We start from the raw sequence: 20,173 nt of genomic DNA, 5'->3' as shown, positions 1-20,173 counted from the left end.
GGGCATTAAAAGACTACTTATTTCCAAGTGTTATTATGACTATTAAATGAGTGAACTAAAAGTACCTAGCAAGTTACTGGCACGGGGTAATAACATTTAGTAATTATTAGCTAATGTTACTGCTGCCACGACATCTGTCTCAACCCAACAATCCTGTCGCCTGTCTTATCCCTTCATAATATAGGAAACCTTTTTACTAATGGGATAATTTACCTAAAAGTATTCTGTAATCCTTGATCTGTAATATTGTATTGGTAATGCAGTTGCATGTATAAATTCCAATGTGGTTGACAAATACAGGGGAGTCATTACTCATTATTCTGTATGAATTCTAGCCCACAGCAGTGTTCTCTGTGTCACCACAAGAGAGATGTGGGTTTTTTTTAATTGATTTCCAGAATTCTACCCAGTTTTCCTGCATTCTGCCTACCACGTACCTACCCCAAAAGCTTTCTGCTCCATGAGTACAGCGCAGGGCAGCCCTAAGAAGCGGGGCAGGGCCTCTGCTGGGCCTGATGAGGTGGCATCTGGCTCAGTGCCACATGGGGACCTAACGTTGTTTTCATACTGCATCCCCAACATCAGCCCCTCCCTAGGGACCCCTACTCTGCAAATAAGAGTAGAGAGCCTGGTCTCCTGAGTGCCAGAACACTTACAGGACAAAGGGAGCAAATGAAGAGGAATTCTTCCTTTTTCAAAGAGTCTGGGTCCCTGAGGCTGCCTCTGATTGTATTCACTGGTGATGTTCTGGGATGGAGAATCTCCTGTTCCTAATGGAGTAACTCAGGTCGGTGCTAACTCATCATTCTCTCCCACCCCCTTCTTTCCTGTGCAGGGAGCATGTTGGGAAAAAGAAATCTGGTAAGAATATTTTCCATTTTCATTCATTCAATGTTCAGCATACCCCTGCTGAGTACCTGTGATCGCTGGGCCCTGGGCACTGCCCAAGGGATACAGCATGTGACTGGTGGGTGGATGGATGGATGGATGGGTTGATGCCTGATTGATTGGTTGACACTCCACCCTGCTTACCCACCCACCCCACCCCTACCTCCCCCGCAAAAAAAAAAAGAAAAAGAAAAAAGAAAGAAAGAATTGGAGGTTGCTACATCTTATACCAAAAGGTTACAGATGGATAAGACCTGCTGTCTTTCCCTGCGACTGCCTCAGAGGAGTAGGGGAGCCCGACACCCCCAGCCACCTATAGGGGGTTAAGTACAGAAATGTGGTGCCTCACACCTGAGAGCATTCTTCCCAGGTGTGGAAGGGGTCAAAAAAGAAGGGATGCTGGGTCTTGCACAGTGAGCGGGAGCTTTCCCCAGAGAGAATGGCGGTTGGGGGTCAAGAAGAGCCACACAGGTGGGTGGCCTAGCCTCTGTTTTTCTGTTACTCGGACACTGTTCTGGGCAGAAATGGCCGCTCTTCCCAGCACCTCCGGCTTTCACTCCCTTCTCCCGAGCTTCAGTCCCCTCCCTTCCCAGCCTCCCTTCTCCTCCCTGGAAGCCACAGTTCTTCCCGCTAGAGAAAGAGAAGGTGGGGATTCGGGTGTGCACAAAGGAGTGACTCAGTCCTTGCAGGCCTGGGGTTGATAACTTTAGATTCAAACAGTCTGACCGTTTCTTCTATCGACCCAGGATTATCTGCCCTCCCCCACCCCTGCCCCGATATCTGCAGAGTCCCCTGCCCACGACCCCCACACCTGGAGCCAGCATGGTCTTCCGAGTTTCCAGAAGTCTAAGTTCTTTTATGCATCCAGGAAGACTGAGGGCGTTGATAACGATGTAGGGAGAGAGGGGCCAAGCAGAGATTCTGGACATGAAAAAGAATGCCTCCTCTCATGGTCCCTCAGTTCCCTTATCTGTAAAATGGGGATAATAATAGTAACCTGTCCTGGCGGATCATCATGGGATTTATAGTAATATGTATAAAGCATTTGGAACAATGGTTGGCATATTTTAAGTGCTCTGTGTATACTGCTGTGTCTATACTGCTACCATTAATTCAAAGCACATGGGTGTCCCTGTCCAAATTCAATGGCTCTGGTCCCTTTACTGCTCCCTGGGTACAGGGCTGTGGTCAGCTTTATAGGGCCCAGGACGTTCTTGCAAGGAAGAGTGGAGAGAAACTGGGTCTCTTTCCCTCAAGGCCTGGCGTCTGGAACGAATGCCCGCCTTTCCCCAACCAGTCTGTTTATAGCTCCACTTCTGGGTTTAATAGGTACTGACCAGAGCCACGGCATCCTGTTAGAGCTGCAGATGGTCCTTGAGCTCTGAGCGTAATGATATGTTTCTTAGAAAAGAACAGAGAGGAGAAGAGCAACAGCTACTCTTGGGCTGGTCACAGAGTTTCTGGCTTTGAGTGTGCAGAGACATTCCTGAAGGGAACGGCTAAGGACGAGAGGAGAGAGACAGCTCTGGTTTGCAAAAACCAAAATGTCTGGTCAGAACAGGCTTGATGAGGGGACTGGTCTGGAAAAGAGAAAGAGGCTCTAATTTGTGGTGACGGCTATTACATCATTCACCTGCAATGATGGGGGATGGATTTATTTATAGTTCAGCTGAATGGAAAATAGCATCTTTCTTCATTTAGGCTAACGACCGATGCTGGGATTAGCCTTAGTTTCTTATCTGACCCTTGAACACTTCCTTTATATTAGAACTAGCCTTCTTGACGGACTGTGAAAGGGATTTCAGATTGACAGCCCAAACGCTGAGATTTCTGTGCCAGAACTCTAAATTGGAGAAGGCTCATCTCTTTCCAGAATTTGCTAGTCATGGCCGGCTGGCTGGCCTCTGCAGACTTTGGCTAATGTGGAATCAACTCCTATTCATCTGGCAGGAAAAAATCCTCCCACCAAATTTAAGAGGTCATCCGATTATTTCAAGAGCATCCTTCTTCTTCATTTTCCTACCCTTATTGCAATATTCTCTGATTTACTGGCTTTTTCAGCAGGACTAGCAGTATAGTGAATTTCTGGAAAGAAAATCCCACTTTACCATTACTCACTGTATTAGTCTGGCTTGGGCTGCCATAAGGAAAATACTATTGACTGAGTGGCTTAAACAACAGAAACTTATTTCCTCACAAATACAGAGCCTGGATGTCTGAGATCAAGGGCCAGCACCATCAGGTTCTGCCAAGAGTTCTCGACTGCTGCCTTCTCACTGTGTCCTCCCACGGCAGAGAGAGAGAGAGCAAGAACAAGCTCTCTGGTGTCTTTTCTAGTAAGGGCACTGTCCCCATCATGGGGGTCCCACCCTCCTGACATCATCTGAACCTAATTACCTCCCAGAGGCCTGCCTCCAAATGCCATCCTATGAGAGTTAAGTCTTCAACATATGAATTTTGGAGGGACAAAATGCAGTGTTTGGCAGTTACCGTTAAAATTCAAGACATGTCACCATGAATCAAAACATTCCAGTTAGAAGTTCTATGGTGTCTCAGGCATGAGAATATTTTACGGCACTTCCTTGGTATTGACATCACCCTTCCACTGTCAGACCTCTCTGCTGACCTGTTCCTTCTCTCCTTCCTGCTGGACCACAAGGATGGCGTTCTTTACAGAGGAATACTTAGACTTCAAGCTTACAGCTCCTAGTACTTAGCTACCTGTGTCAACTTCTAAGCTTTGCTATTACTCTGCATTGTAGAGCTTGGACGCAATACCACAGTCCACCAGTAGGTGTCTCCACCTAGCACCTAATTGGCCTGATGCTAGTTTGAGAATCCTGGTCAATCAAAGGAATGACATTTTCATAAACTGAGGGCTCTGGGAAAAATGAAGGCAGAAGAACTCGTGCTGGAAAAGCAGCCCCAAGCACTCTCTCCAAACCACTTAACTACAGGAACTCCAGTGTAAAAGCTGCTGTCCTAGAAAAACAAGGAGGAGAGGTTAGATGCAGGCAAGGCCCCTACCAAGTCTTGGAGAAAGTGCCAGCTGGAGCCCTGTGCCCAGTAGCAGATCTGCTCCTTCCGGCCCAGAGAGCTAAACCTTGCTCCCTTAGCTCCACATTTGCCTGGATTGGTGTCTCGTTTGCCGTGAGTCCTGTAATTTTCTGATTCTTTCACTGCTCTTCATTCTCCCACATCCCCTTGGCGGCCTGGTTGGGAGAGTTGGCACAGAAATGAATAGATCAGTCCATTGATCAAAATCCTGAAAATTGGTTGTAGTCCAAATGTACTGCCATCAGTGTTGTTCAGACTGCATGGCAACAGTGAGCTTTCTGGACCGAGTCACCGGACTTAATTGGACCCTGACTCCATCAAAGCTCTGTCCCTACTTAGAGGCAAGAAGGAGTCATCTTCAATTGCCAGTGAGATGGCCAGGCCTGCCATAACTATCAGCATTGTGTGCTCTTAGGAGGAGGCCTGAAGCCGTGCAAAGCAGAAGAGTTTCTAGAAGCTTCCCTTTGTCCTTTGTCTGTTCACTCCACAAATAACCATTGAGTGTATACTAAGTGCTGAGTGAACAAGGCAGACACAGTTATTAAGGGTTTATTAAGTACCTACTGTATGCCCGACAGTGCTTTCTCTAAGCCCCTGGGGAATACAAAGGTGAACAAGATGTAGCAAGTATCCCTATAGTCTGGCAGGAGAAATAGATGGGTAAACAAAATAAAATGTTGTCAGTGCTCTACAGGAAGGCATTTTAGTTTATTTCTGGGGTAGGAAGTCCTTTAAAGGTGAGTTTTAGAATATTGGTTTTTTTTTTCCTTCAGGTATTTATCGAGTCTAGTAGGTACCATGACATTCCAGGCCAGGGGTTGGCAAACATTTTCTCTTATACGCCAGATAGTAAATATTTCAGGGTCTGCGAACCCTGTCAATAATAATTTTTCCTCTGCCTCTCTCCTTTACAACCCTTTTAAAAATATAGATGCTTTCCTGGAGTGCCTGGATGGGTCAGTCAGTTAGGCATCCAACTCTTGATCTCAGGGTCATGAGTTCAAGTCCTGCATTGGGTTCCACACTGGTCGTAGAGCCTACTTTAAAAAAAAAAAAATCTTTTCCTAATTCCCCTTGCACTGAAGCAGACCGTGGGCCTATGAGCCTTTAGACAGGGAATCCGACAGTAAACAGGAGACTGAGTCCCTGCATTCATGGGGCTTATGTTCTAGAGTGGAAAAACAGACAAAAAGGAAACAGTAAATACACAGAATCTATTATTTTTTTTTAAACACTGTGTTGAAATAAAACTAGGTGAGGCACTCAGCCCCACCATATGAGTTGTACAGAATTCGGGATTGTCCTTTCCTTACCTTTATATACATTAAACGTATGTGAGTCTTTTAAAAAAACAACTAGGTGAGGCAGTGCAAGGTGATCAGAGAAGATCTTGATGAGATGCCATTTGAGCAGGAACCATGCATTTACAAATGCAAAACCATGCATTTACCTGTGTCACACGGGGGAGCATGGAAAAGAAATGATCAGAGGGATTGGCAGGACCCCCTAGGCCACTAGGTTTTTCCTGAGTGAGATGGAGGCCATTACAGAGTTGTGAGCTTTGAGGAACGTGATCTAACACATCTTTTCAAAGGATCGCTGTGGCTGCTGTGTCAGGAACAGATTATGGTGGTCAAGGCTGGGGCAGGAGACCAGTTAGGAGGCTAAAAATAGGTGGTTCCCATTTGAATGCAGGGGAGAGAAGAAGGCATCCCGAGCGGGGAAAACAGCCCAAGCAAAGGCACCTTCATGAGGTTTTATAGGTATACCAGGGATGGGGTAGCCAAAAGACAAGGCCATTAAGGCCAGCAGAGTTGATTGTAGAGAACCTGAGGGCAGTGGGGAGCCATAGCAGATGCTGGGCGGTGAGCAGCGTGATCAGAGTAGCATTTTTGGAGTGAGCCCTCTACACTATGGAGTCAGAAACAGAAGGGCAGGATAGAGACCTGTTACACGCATTGTACCCCCACCACCACCATCCCGCAGAATCCTCTCTCAGACCCTGGTGCAGAGGATGGAGCTCCGTGAGGACGTGAGTCAAGTCAGGGAACCGGGTGCTAAAAAGAAAGTACTCTCCCATCAAACCTATGGCTGGATGAGAAAGAATCCAGACCTGCCTCCAGGTGGCAGCAGAGAGCCCCCAGGCAAGAGCACAACCTCTCCTGGACCTCCTGCGGGCAAAGACTTGGACAAGGCTCTGAGAATTCACCTGGGCAGTGGGCTCAGGTTCCAATCTGACTGTGTAGTGGCTGCTTTTCTCCCATCTCTCCAGTTCTTCCTGTCAGATTGAGAGCCATGGAAGCACAGTTGCCTGGATACAGCACACCTGAGCCCCAGGTCGGAAGGGTAGCTGCATTCCTGGGGTTGTGATCCCTAAGGCAGGCTGTATCCTGGGATAAAAGCTATAGACTCTGGTCTCTACCGGTTGCATCCCCTGGGGAAATTGTCCCCATCTTGCAGTGGCCAGGAGCCTCCAGCAAGCCAGTATCTGTCTCCACTTCCTCACCTGATAGGACCTCTGTGGGCAGAGTGCCCGGTGGTCCAGGATACTGTCGAGACTTCTGCTGTCGGGAGCTTCCAATCTCCTGGGGGCAGTGGGAGAGGCAGTAACAAGCCTGCTCAAGGGCTACTACTGACAGGCTCCGGTGGCTGGGCTGACGGGTGCACTGTCATGCTGGAGGCCAGGAGGGCGTCAGCCTAGCAGCCTGACCTTGGGAGAGGTGCTGGAGGAGGAGAGAAGATAGCCCAGAACGACACAAGGAAATCAGACCCAGCCTGATTGGTTCCTGGGGGGACGTTCCTCAGACGACCCTTCCTTCCCTAGCACCTTTTCTTTCCTCATCTGCCTGCACCACGCCCCCACCACACTGGAGAGCCTCTGAGCCGGGTGAACCTGGGTCCCGTCCAGCTTTCTCAGCACCCAGCTGTGGGACCCGAGGCAAGTCACTTAATGTCTCGGATCCTCTCTTTTCTCATCTACAAAAGGGAGGTGGCTGTACCCACCTTCCAGGATGGTTGTGTTGACATAGTTTTTGTACGACGTGTAGATATGTATGATGGCTTTCATGCGAAGCTCCTTCGCTCCACACCTGCTCCTGAACCTTCAGTCTACATCTCCATCTCTCTCCTCTGCTCTCTTTCTCTGTTCCCATGCTTTCTGCACCCAGGGTGGCCCTGGGACCCTCTCCGACTCCTGTTTCCCGCCATTACCCTCAGCTGGGAAGAGCCAAGAAGCAGTGACACTTCACCCTGCTACAATGCCCTATTCTGGTTTTCCACATCAGAGATTCAGAGCACATGGTTCTAACAAAGGGCTTTTGTGCGGCTTCTGGATGCCAGAGGCTGGGGCACACTGGTGTGCTGGTAAATAACTTTACAACCAGCTTTCTGATCAAGAGCACTGCTTTGTACCATTTGCCAATATTGATGGTGTAAATACTCCCACTGTGGCCAGGTTCAAGCCACCAACAAGGCGTCACCCGACAGAGCCAGGAAGGGACCCACAAAATCGGCTCAGGGTGAGGTGGCCCTTGTACCCCACTCCATTACTGAGTGTGTTTGGACACAGAAATGTGGGATTTCCTGGATATTGCAGTTGTTTATGGAAGCAATAGGAGGCGATACTGTGAATCAGGACTTGCATAAAACCACGGCCTTGTGGCCACAAATGTCTGCCTTCCTACCCCCTTCAGTCTGCTGCTCTCAAAGGCCTGTTTCCTTCTCTTTGGAATTTCTGAACTTGGATGTCCCTTTACGTCACCCATGTTGTAGGATATCTTCCTTTATTAATCAGGTATGTCTTGGTGTTTTACCGGGACCACACAACTCTAGGAGGCACCATCCACATCACATCCCTTGGAAACTGCCTTTCCTGTCCATGCCCGTCTCTTCCCGCTGCCACTGCCATGATCCTAAGCCACTGTCATCTCCTCCCTGACAACCCCATGACCTGCATCTGGTCTCCTGCTTTCTTTCTTGCCAGCCTCTAATGTGGCGGTCAGAATTATCTTTCTGAGGGTGTAAATCTGTACTTGTCATTCCCTTCTTAACACCCTCTAGTGGCTTTCTACTCGAGGGTTAAAAAAAAAAATCCAGGCTTCTTACGTGTCTGTTCTGACCCATGCCTGCCTGTGTGTCCTCATACGGGACTGCTCTCCTCGCTCACGCCAGCCCCTTGGCCTCCTCCCAGGCCCCTTCCTATCCGAGAGGCGGTCTGCATCATTGTTTCCCCATTCTCTCATGTCTCCTGTTCATGTCCCCTCCTTAGGGAGGTCTTGCTGACCACCCCATTGAATGTGGCATCCCCTTTCCTGATCGTTCTTGGTCCAACATCCTGGTTATCTCCAGCAATGTACCTATCAAAAACTAATACTTACATTGTCTTGTATACTTATTATTCATGTTTCTCTCTCCCCAAGGAGGTGAAGTTACTTGAGCCTGGGAGTCATCTGTTTCGTTCACTTTAGTGCCCCTCAGCATCTAATAGTGTGTCTGGAGCATCACTGATGACAGCCTGAATTCATAGATGAGTGATTTGGGATGGCTGGATGTTTGGTTGGTGGATGAGTAAGGGCAGGAATGAATGGATAGATGGAAGATTGGTAAGAGGGAAAACATTTTCCTACTAGGCTGTTGGCTGCTTCGGGGCAGGGACCGTAATCTCGACCAACTGTGAATCCCCAGTGGCTCACACAGTGTCTGCATTGAATAGGCACGTGGTCAGTTTTGGTGGCTGCGTGGGCATATTAAGGAGGAGTGAATAGATGAGGGGACCTTTGAGATTAGTCCTGTAATAACACTTTCTGTCTTTGAAATGTTCTCCTGACCCACCCTACCCCCGCCTCCTGCTCCTTCATGCGTGGGTGGTGGCTAGAGGTGACATCTGATGAGGTTTTGTATCCACAGGGGGTGACCTGACCTCGGTGGACCCCATGGTCCTGGAGCAGTATGTGGTAGTGGCTGACTACCAGAAGCAGGAGAGCTCAGAGATCAGCCTCAGCGTGGGGCAGGTGGTGGACATTATCGAGAAGAACGAGTCAGGTAGGGGAACCAACCCGCCTCCCTCCCTGCCCTACCTGGTCACCGAGCCCCTAGGCCAGGAGAGAAAGACAGAAAGTGGAAGCACTGCAAGTGCCATGGCTGATCCGAACTGGGCAGTTAACACAGATCCAGCTGACACCCTGTCAGAAAGCTACCCCCGTTGGATCACAGTGCTTGGACATCACTTGGTCACAACGCACCAGCACCCTGCGGGCTCGTTGTTATTGCTTTATTCTGAGGGTCTCATTGCATGAACGTGTCTCCTGGCTTGCAAACACTTGGGAGACATGGGGTCCAGCATTCCCCTGAATGGAGCCCTGAAGGCTTTGTCAGCTGTGGGCTCTGATGGGACAGACACATCGCCTGTCTCCTTGGCCCGCCTGTCATCACAGGGACCCCTGGTCATGTACACCAGCCAGGTCTGGGATGGAAGGTGTATGATTGACAGACACTTAGCCTGCGTTTCCATCTGAACTCTGCATTTCACAGCAGTCCAGCTTGCTGCTTCTCTCTGGCCATCAATTCTCTTGTATGCAAAATAGAAGAAGCTTCAGGACACCTGGTGGCGCCGTGGTTGAGTGCCTGACTCTTGGTTTTGGCTCAGATAACGATCTCAGGCAGTTGTGGGATCAAGCTCTGTGTCGGGCTCCACGCTCAGCCTGGAGTCTGCTTGAGACTGTTTCCCCCCCCTTCCCTCCCTTTGCTCCTCCACCTTCCTCCCTCAAAAATAAATAAATCTTCTAAAGAAATAGAAGAAGCTTCTACCTCAAAGAGCTGTTACAAGGATTAAATGAGATGCTAGAGTGTACCTAAACCTAGGCCCAGCACACAGTAGGTACTCAAGAATGTGGGTTTCCTTTCCTCTTGCCTTCCTTAGCCATGAAGCAGCCATTGGCAAGGAGTAGGGGATGAGCAGATTCTCTCCAGGAAAAGGTAGCAAAACCCACTGGCTTTGTTGTGCCTGAAATGCGACATTGCCTAATATCATTAGCCGCCAGTCTCTGTGACATCCCAGTGGCTAGTAGTTTGCATCAGCATCTGGATCATGGTACTGTTAGTCATGAGATAAGCGTTAGCCAGCCAAATTCTTTAATATAGCAACTGCCATCCCCACTGCACAGCTGAAGAAACAAGACTCCAGGTCCCATGCTCGCTCACCCAAGATCTCACGACAAGTTACCGAGCTGGAATTCTTTTATTTTTTTTTTTTTTTAAAGATTTTATTTATTTATTTGACAGATCACAAGCAGGCTGAGAGTCAGGCAGAGAAAGAGAGAGGAGGAAGCAGGCTCCCTGCTGAGCAGAGAGCCCGATGTGGGGCTCGATCCTAGGACCCTGGGATCATGACCTGAGCTGAAAGCAGAGGCTTTAACCCACTGAGCCACCCAGGCGCCCCACTGAGATGGAATTCTAAACCAGTTCCCGCTGACTCCAAGGCCATGTGACTCTCTAATTCCTGGGAATAAGTATATGCAGCTGATCTAAATCTTGGGAATGAGTATATGCAGATTATGGGTGTGGCTAGGGTGCCCCACAGGGACTAGTAAGGAAGTCACCCCCACCGCCCTGAGCAGCCTGTGAGCCTGAAGTCCAGAAGAATACATTGCCAGGAGAAGAGTAGGAGCCAGGATGGGCTATTGAGAATAAGGCTGGTATGTCCGGAGGCAGTGGGGGTAGGGGGCCGACAGGAGGTCACATCTTACAGTGGCCAACAAACTGGCAACAATTTTTTTTAATTATATTTTACTGATCCAAGTAATATGTAGGCACATTCTTTTTTTAATTTTTTTTAAAGATTTTATTTATTTATTTATTTATTTGACAGACAGAGATCACAAGTAGGCAGAGAGGCAGGCAGAGAGAGAGAGAGGGAAGCAGGCTCCCTGCTGAGCAGAGAGCCTGATGCGGGCACCCCTATAGGCACATTCTTCTTAAAACATTAATGGTAGGGGGGGCGCCTGGGTGGCTCAGTGGGTTAAAGCCTCTGCTTTCAGCTCAGGTCATGATCCCAGGGTCTTGGGATCAAGCCCCGAATCGGGCTCTCTGCTCTGCGGGGAGCCTGCTTCCTCCTCTCTCTCTGCCTGCCTCTCTGCCTGCTTGTGGTCTCTATCTGTCAAATAAATAAATAAAATCTTTAAAAAGAAAAAAAAAAAGAGGATATAAAAAGGTCAATTTATAGTAATCTTTCCTTTAAAAAAAGAAAAAACAAATTAATGGTAGGGGTGCCTGGGCAGCTCGGTCATTTAAACATCTGCCTTCAGCTCAGGTCATGATCCCAGGGTCCTGGGATTGAGCCCCACATCAGGCTCTCTGCTCAGCAGAGAGTCTGCTTCTCCCTCTCCCTCTGCCTCTCTCTCCAGCTTATACTCTCTCAAATAAATAAATAAAATCTAGGGGCACCTGGGTGGCTCGGTGGGTTGGGCCGCTGCCTTCGGCTCAGGTCATGGTCTCCGGGTCCTGGGATCAAGTCCAGCATTGGGCTCTCTGCTCAGCGGGGAGCCCGCTTCCTTCTCTCTCTGCCTGCCTCTCTGCCTACTTGTGATCTCTCTCTCTTTCTGTCAAATAAATAAATAAATAAAATCTTTTTTAAAATAAATAAATAAAATCTTTTTTTACAAATTAAATTTAAAGAAACATTAATGATAAAGTTAAAATCTATTTTTCCACTAGCTTCAAACTTAGTCCCCTTTCCAAACCCCAGACAGACCTTCTTTCAGTTTACTGTGGATCCTTCTTAGTAATGTATGCACATATATGTATGTGTATATGTGTCTTCATGCATATGCATGTATACATGTATCTGTGTTTGTATGTGGCCTGTCTACATGTGTGCACGTGTGTGTCCATACAGAGATATATAACCATATGCACACACAATAGTTTGTGTGTAGTGATATGATTCTGTAGTGTTTTTAACCCCAGTGGTATCATTCTGTACATTTTGATCATTTCAATCTGCAAGGTGCTTTTTAGTCAACATTTAGCTCTTCTTCCTTCACTATCTGCATACTCTTTGATCTGAATAAATCATATTTTTCTCTAGTGTGAACAGTGTATCTGAGCACACTGGCAAGTCCTCCTTTAGGTTAGGTATGACACACAGTACTGAACCATAGGCACACATATTTTGAATTTTAAGACACTGCCTAATGACCTGCTTCCAAACTGGCCATGGCAATTAACCCTCCCCATGGCAACGTGAGGCGTTAATGTGTGGATGGTTGAGGGCTAAGCCCTGGAGGCTAAGACAGCCTTGGACTGAATCCCAGCTCTGCCGCTTTCTTTGTGACCTTGATCAAGTCCCTGCCTCTTTTCGAGCCTCGGTTTCCTCATCCGTAAAATGGGGTGGTCACATGCAGCTCCCAGGACTCATGGGAGGATCCAGCCGATCAGTAGTAGAGGTAAAGCTCTGACCCGGTGTGGCACACACTGCCATCATTGTTGTTGTATTGCGACAGTTTGCTTAACCCCCACACAAGTACCTACAAAGAGGAGTTCTTAGGAAGACAGACGACATACCTTCCAATTTCTGGATGTGCACTGATTTGTCTGCCCTGTTCACTCACTCACACACATGCTTATGGTGCCCAGCCACCAAAACTGGTATCTTATTTTTAAATTTTATTTAAAGATTTATTAATTTTTATTTGAAAGAGAGAGAATGGGGGACCGGGGCAGAAGCAGAGAGAGAGAATCCCAAGCAGACTCCCTGCTGAACATGGGCAGGACTTGATCCCACAACCCTGAGATCACAACTTGCATTGAAACCGACAGTCAGATGCTTAACGTGCTGAGCCACCCCAGGCACCCTCCCAAAACTTGTATTTCAAAGGAGCGTCTTAGTTGAGTAAAGCAGCTGACTTCTGCCTCAGGGAGGTCAAAAGTAAAGGCCTCCCTGTAAGACCAAGAAGGCTGTTCAGTAGTCTGCCCCTTCCTTCTCTTCTTTTTTGGGGTGTCTAGGGCTTGGAGGTGTGTGATTTTGGGGAACAGATCCTATTTTTCTCTTTTTTTTTTTTTTAAGATTTATTTATTTGAGAGAGAGCACACATGCGTGAGAGCTGGGTGAGAGGCAGAGAGGGGAGAGAGAGAATCTCAAGCAGACTCCCCACTGAGCCTGGAGGCCCAGGACCCTGAGAACATGATCCAAGCCAGAACCAAGAGTCGGGTGCCTAAGGAACCAACTGAGCCACCCAGGTGCCCCCGGATCCTGTTTTTCCATGATATTGTGCAGAGCACGTTGAGCCATGTGGTAATTTACGTTTGCCATTGTGACCAATCACCACAAACTTAGTGGCTTCAAACAGCATAAATTAATTATCCTATAATTCTGTAGGTCAGGAGTCCAAAATGGGCCTCATTGGGCTAACATCAAGGCTTTGGCAAGGCTGAGTTCCCATCCATGGGTTCTGGATAGGATCTGCTTCTTTGCCTTTTCCAGTTTCTTTTTTTTTTTTTTTTTTTTTTTTTTTAATTATTTTATTTATTTGACAGAGATCACAAGTAGGCAGAGAGGCAGGCAGAGAGAGGAGGAGGAAGCAGGTTCCCCATGGAGCAGAGATACCGACATGGGGCTCGATCCCAGGACCCTGGGAACACGACCCAAGCCGAAGGCAGAGGCTTTAACCCACTGAGCCACCCAGGCGCCCCACCTTTTCCAGTTTCCAGAGGCCACTGCACCCCCTGGTTCATGGTCCCTGCCTCTGTCTTCAGAGCCAGCCGCGCTGCACCTCTCTTGTCTTTCCTCCGCAGCCTCATCTTTCCTGGACTCTTCTTCTGCCCTCCCTGTAATCCCACGGGGCCCGCCCAGATCATCCCAGATAGCCCCCCTATTTTAGCTTGGCTGCTTCATGACCTTAATCCCATTCCCTGCAATCTTAATTCCTCTGTGCCACAGAATTTACTGTAGTCACAGTTTCCGAGGATGAGGACGTGGACATTTTTGGCAAGTCACGATTCTGCCTACCACGGAGTACGAGCTCTTTCTCTAAAGAAGGAGGGCCTGAGGGTCTGGGTGAGAGGCTTCTCAGGCAGTTACATTCCAGCCAGCTCGACCCTGTCACGAGCAAATGCAAGATCAGTGTCTCGGCTAAGTCATGAGAACGGTGGCTTCAGACATCAGACAACCCTGAGTGCACCTAGCAGCTCCTGCCTAAGCCATGTGAACTTGGACAAGCCTGCTCACTTCTTGGAGTCTAGGTTTCCTCATCTATGCTATGGGGATGAGGATGTGAAGATGAGATAAAATAGTGGAAGTAAAGGAGTTAGCGCATACCTTAGTGCAGATAGCCACGTTCTTTACTCTGGTCACTCGGGATGACCTTTCTGTCCCCTGTCCCAGACTCAGGAGTGGATTTCTTTTTAGGCTGCCCTGAGCAGTTAGCAGGCAGCTAAAATGGGGAGTTGTGTTCCACAGTAAAATGGCGTCTCTTTTGCCCTACCCCGAGCACTGACTCATGCAGGGGCTGAACATTACTATATTCTGACCCCCAGGCTTCACACCCAGCGCAACTAACCTCAGTCTGCACTCTCATTTCCCCAGGTTGGTGGTTTGTCAGCACTGCCGAAGAGCAAGGCTGGGTCCCCGCAACCTGCCTGGAGGGGCAGGACGGTGTGCAGGATGAGTTTTCCCTACAGCCCGAAGAAGGTAGGAAGGAGCTGGAACCTTGCGCTTGCCAGAGACACCTGTGCTGGTCATCCAGCACACCCACCTGGGGACCTCCTTACCCAGCCCCTCCCTGCCCTTCAGCCTCTGCCCCCAAGTCTCAATGGCTCACTGGCCTAAAACTAGGCCATGGGCTTGGGGCTGATAGCAAGCCTGTGCTTTCTTAGGGTTTTTGGGAGCCAACCCAGGTGAGCCTGGCTGGAGCTGGGACCCTAACACCTCCATGGGACCCCAGGAGGGCCCCAGCTTGATCACTGTCAGCACCTCACCATTCCTCCCTTGAGCTATTCTGATGGCCAAGATGCTGGGGCTCCTTACAGCTCATTTGTGAGACATCTGAAGCTTTCTAGAAACATCTGTGCTTTCTCAGTGACTGGAGTGGGCATCAGGATTAGAGCTGACCTTTTCCACTTACTTCCGTTACCAGGAGAACTTACCCCCAGGTGTCCCAAAGGGTGGTTCCTGCAATGCCAGAAATACCATCATCCGACTGACTCTGATTTGCCCAGGAGAAGCTTTCCTGAAACCAGAGGACAAGTTCATCTTAGCTAATAAGCAGAAGGCTTTGAGAGCTAGACAGAACTAAACGTGGATCAGCTGCACCATTACAGGGAGAGTGGGCCAGCAGCTTCACCTCTCCCTGCCTTAGCCCCCTCCTCTGAAAATGGAGATGGTGATGTCTATATCATGGGATTATTTTTTCTTAATTAAATGATTCCACATGCAAACGTTCAGCAATAAATAACCAGGAACAGTTAATAGATAGCTATGCCTTACCCAGAGCTGAACATTTGGGGCTTTTAGCTGACTGTTTTGGGGAAAGCACAAAACTTCTGTCTGTGTTTATCAGAGAAGAGGGTGAGAGGAAGGGGAATATTTCTGTGCCCAAAACTTAAAAACTGTGTAAATGGTTTTTCATTTAGTTTTATTATGGCCAGCACCCCTCAGAGTAAAATGTCTGTGGGTTTGCTCTGTTTTGGGGGGATCCTCCAAGGCACTAGGGGCTGGGCCAACTAAAAGAATCAACTCAGTTTCAGGAGTTGTGATATACTGCATGGAAACTAGTTCCCTTAGACAGTTAATGATGACCATTACAGGCATCCCTCTGTAAGGGATTGATTATTAACCCCATTTTACAGATGAGGAGATAGGCTCAGAAAGGTAGACACACCTGCCTGGGATCACACAGCTAGAAGGTGGAAGAAATACATTTTCCTGAGTCTGTACATTTTTCTTCCCGCTGACACAAGGGCTTCTCTTAGTGCCTCTTTATAAATCACACTAGGAATAGGATTAAGTCCACTGGTGGCCTCTACACCCAAGTCCAAGGTTAATAATCAAGAACTTGGTCCTTTTAAGACACCTGGGGCTTGGCATAGACTCAGAAATAATTACTCCTAAATGGAAACATGCACTCGGTGTACCCTTTGCCTCTAGACACTGGAAGTGCTTTGTCCTCACCTCTGCCTTCTGCCCTTTACCTCCACATGCTGCCTGTCCAGTTTCATGGAGGTACTGGTCTTTGCCTCGGCCCGTGGGCCGCCGCCGGACTCTGGGGGACTTGTATGCTACCAGCTGGCGTCAAGGTGCCTACCTTGGGGCTTTCTTGCCTGGTCGGTTTGGAGCCGGTTCCTTGCATCTGCATGTGCCTTCCTGCTTGGGGACTGCTCGTGCCTGTTGCATGTGAGAAACAGTGACCTTGTCTGTACTGTGTGTGTGTTGGCATGTTGGCCTGGGCAATATTTCTCAGCCTGGGGCTCTAAAGTCTCCCAGGTGAAAAAATCATGCCTGGGGCCTATCTAATGCTGAGCCCGGTGACCTGTTTCTTTCATCAGACACATTACAAGGGAAAGAAAGCAATGTCAGACTATCTTAAGCAAAAAGGGAAGTACACCAGCTTGTCACTGAAAAGTCTGGGGAAGGACTAGCTTCAGGCGTGGCTGGATCCAGAGGCTTGAAAACATTGTCAGCACCTGGTACTCACTCTCCCCACCTCTGCTCTGCGCTCTGCTTTGCTGACACTGTTTTCTCACGACAGCAGTTGTGGGCCCCTTTCAGGGATTCAGGGATACCCACCCAAGGAAGTGCTTCTCCCTCAACACAAGTCCTAGGACTGGAGCTGACTGACCTGCTTGGGTCACGTGCTCTCCTGGAACCCACCACCACAGTGGCCAGGGGAAGAGCAGATGGATGAGAAGCAGGCAGCGTCAGCAGGCACCTGCCAGCAGTCTGCGTGGTCCCCCACCTTAAGCTTTGTTAGGGATCGCTGAGTGTTTCATGGAGCCCGGGGAGAGCCTCCTGGTGCCAAAGACTTTCCCTGTGTAATTCAGATGAAGGATGGGGCCCCACAGGCGTCCAGGGCCCACAGGACTGCCTGCATTTAGTCTTGGATCTAGGCAGCACCCCTTTCTACCCAACCAAATAGAACTTCCGTGCATCTGCGGGCTTGAATGAGCCCACTGGAACCCCTCACAGTGTCCACCCACCCCCTCCCACAGCCACCATGAGTGAGGGAAACAGCTGACTACCATACACAGGATCTGTGTAACTTGAGTCAGCTCGGCCCCCACAGAGCAGGTCAGTGGGCTAGATCAATCAATAAATAAACTCGGTGTGTGTCTACCGCCTCCCTCGACACCAGTTGGACAGGCCACAGACAGCCCATGGTGTTTTCCCAAAGGGGGAGAGTCGGCCCCAACACACTGGCCGTCAGCGCCAGCCCACAGCTGGCTCAGTCACTCCCTAGGGGCCGGAATGTAACCAAAACAGGAAAGCCCTTCTCTCGCCTCACCGGGGTCCCCTGGGACACTCATTCATTCTCCACTGCTGACAGCATGGAGCACGGGAGCTCTTCTCTTGTTCTCTGGAGGGCCCTACCACAGTGTGACAATGAGCAGTCTCCTAGCAGAGCCTGAGCAGTGGTCCCGTGGCTTTGAGGGGAAAGAGTCGGGAACTGCAGAGAAGGAGGTGGAAGGAACCCAAGTTACATTAATGAAAATCGAAGCAGGCAGTGATTGTACCATATGTGTGTGTGTGTGTACATATATATATAAAACCATGATGTCGTACACATAGAACTAAGACAGTGTTAAATGCCAATTATATCTCAACAAAAAAAAGCCAAAACATTAAAAATAAAATTGAAACTTCAGGCGTGGTTGGATCCAGGAGCTTGAAAACAATGAAAAACAAAGATCAGTTACCATCTAGGCAACGAAAATTGCTTTAAAAATTAAAAAATAAAGATGGGGCGCCTGGGTGGCTCAGTTTGTTAAGCATCTGCCTTCATCTCTGGTCATGATCTTGGAGTCCTGGGATCGAGCCCCATGTCAGGCTCCCTGCTCAGCAGGGAGTCTGCTTCTTCCTCCCCCTGTTCATTCTCTCTCACTCTCAAATAAATAAAGTCTTTTTAAAAATTTTAACAGAGAGGGAGGTAGGGAGGAAAGAAGGAAGTAAGAGAATTGCCAGCGCTTGCTTCCTTATAGTGATTTAAGCCTGAGACCATCTGCTGCCAAAAGTTCAGCTCATCCCTGACTCCCTGACCCCTCTATCAGCAAAACTGTGGAGGAGCCACAGATGAGTTGACCCCCTCTGGCTTGAGCAAGATGGCTCTTACCAGGCCCTTCATTTACTAAACATTAACTAATTTACTGAACTTACACAGTATTCCTGGGACCATGCCCAGTGCTAGAGGCAGGGGAGTGAACAAGACAGACACAAATCCCTGCCTTCATGGCGTTTATATTCTAGCAAGGAACACAGACACAAAACACAATAAATGAGAAATTATATGCTGTGTTAGAAGGCAATTCCTGGTTGGGGGCGGGGACTAAACCTAGGTAAGGGGATGAGGTTGCCATGGGTCTGAATACTGCCTAAAGCAGGGTCAAGGAAGGTGACTTTGAAGCACAGCTTTGAGGAAGTTGAGGAAGAATGTGTGACACTGAGGGATTTCAGAAGGACTGGGACCTGACCTTTGTCCTGCTTCCCATTCTGCTCGGACAGGGCAGTCCAGATCCAAATGAGGGCCTAGAGGGTCCCCAGAAATTGCTGGAGGAAATCCAGCTCCGATGGGCAAGGCATCTCGTGGATCCCAGCCTTGGGTTCATTCGCATCCCAGGACTCTCTCTGTCCTTGACTTTACTCCATCCCTTTGTTCCCACAGAAGAGAAGTACACAGTTATCTACCCATACACAGCTCGTGACCAGGATGAAATGAATCTAGAGAGAGGGGCCGTGGTGGAAGTCATTCAGAAAAACCTGGAAGGCTGGTGGAAGATCAGGTACCTGCTGCAGCTGGGTGGGTTTCAGGTCACATGATCTCTGGGTGCCCAGAGGTCTGTAAGTGATTGCTGATGGTTGGGGTAAGGTTTTCGCCTGAGCCACAGAAAGATGCTTCTTGGTGTCCTTTGACCTCCCTCCCTATCCAGATCCTTCTCTAAAAATCTATAATAAGCAAGATCTCCGAACATACAGATGGCCATGACCTGGTTGACCAAGACTGGTTTCCACCTCCACGTAATTCTCATAAAGAGAAGCTGTGCTGCCCAGTGTGAGTGATTTCCCTCCCCAGCCTCACTCTGAGACCAGTGCAGTGTGAAACACCACAGGGACCGTAATTCATCCTTGGGCTGATCACATGCCCTCCCCTCAGGAGACCAGCTTTCTAGCTCTCTGTCACAGCCCTTTTGCCTGCTGTGATGAATTAGCACCCCACAAGTTTATAGGGTGGCGAACTCATTCTGGCCTGCATGGTGCTTTCCCAATTTTGGTAATGAAAGTCCTGGGCGCCCCTCCTTGGTCACCCTAAGTAGGCAGGCTGCGGCCACAGGAAATGAACACAAGGAAAGAAGCCTGAGGTCCCTGAGACCTGGTATTTGGTCAGCAACGTGAGGCAGGGCATTAGGACTGCTCGTCAGGGGCCGAGCCTGTGGCACTTTGTCCGTTCACTCAACACACACACACCAAGAATGTGTTTGACCCAAGCCATATTCTAGGAGTTGGGGAGTCAATGATGAGAAAGACACTGGTTCATAGCGGAGGCACAGAAGTCAGGCTCAGTTCCAGAATGGGGATGTGTGGGGACCAAGACCCCAGAGGAGAGGTTCCTCAGCCCAGGGGTCAGGAAGGCTTCCTGAGAGAGGGGACTGGGGAACTGAGGCTTGAAGCAGGAGTGGGGACAGTGACACCTAACATAAGTATAGATGGTATAAGATACTTAACTAATTATCCTAGAATTCTGTGGCTCTAGAGTTCAGGTGTGGCTTCACCAGTCCGTCATGAGGTTGTTATAGGGCATTACCGAGGCGTGCCATCATCTATCTGAAGGTTCGACTGAAGCTAGAAAGGGACAGAGCCGGGATTTAAACTAGTACCTTTCTCTCCCAGAGCCCTTCCCCCTCCATGTGTTAGCTCTGCTTATAGCTTCAGGACCGCAGATGGTCAGCTGTCTTGTACCAAGGGCCTGAATGGGACGTAGCATGACGGTTTCCAGCAAGGACAAGATTTATTCCCTCTCAGAGGGTA

At 48.9% G+C, this 20,173-nt stretch overlaps 1 protein-coding gene across 2 annotated transcripts in view; it reads left to right on the top strand.

Annotated features, from left to right (window-relative positions):
* The window catches only part of SH3PXD2B (SH3 and PX domains 2B), a 99,596-nt gene that overhangs the window by 61,290 nt on the left and 18,133 nt on the right, over positions 1 to 20,173 (top strand). The window contains exons 6-10 of one of the 2 annotated variants that reach the window (XM_059174312.1): positions 836 to 861; positions 8,851 to 8,985; positions 14,525 to 14,629; positions 16,150 to 16,233; positions 18,813 to 18,934. In XM_059174312.1, the coding sequence (XP_059030295.1) occupies positions 836 to 861; positions 8,851 to 8,985; positions 14,525 to 14,629; positions 16,150 to 16,233; positions 18,813 to 18,934 (472 nt within the window). The remainder of the gene's footprint in view (positions 1 to 835; positions 862 to 8,850; positions 8,986 to 14,524; positions 14,630 to 16,149; positions 16,234 to 18,812; positions 18,935 to 20,173) is intronic. The other variant, XM_059174313.1, reaches the window with a different exon arrangement.

Source organism: Mustela lutreola, chromosome 5 (genome assembly GCF_030435805.1).
Source record: "Mustela lutreola isolate mMusLut2 chromosome 5, mMusLut2.pri, whole genome shotgun sequence".
Lineage (NCBI taxonomy): Eukaryota > Metazoa > Chordata > Mammalia > Carnivora > Mustelidae > Mustela > Mustela lutreola.
The sequence above is the reverse complement of the archived record's forward strand: the minus strand, read 5'-3'. Positions and strand labels throughout refer to the sequence as shown.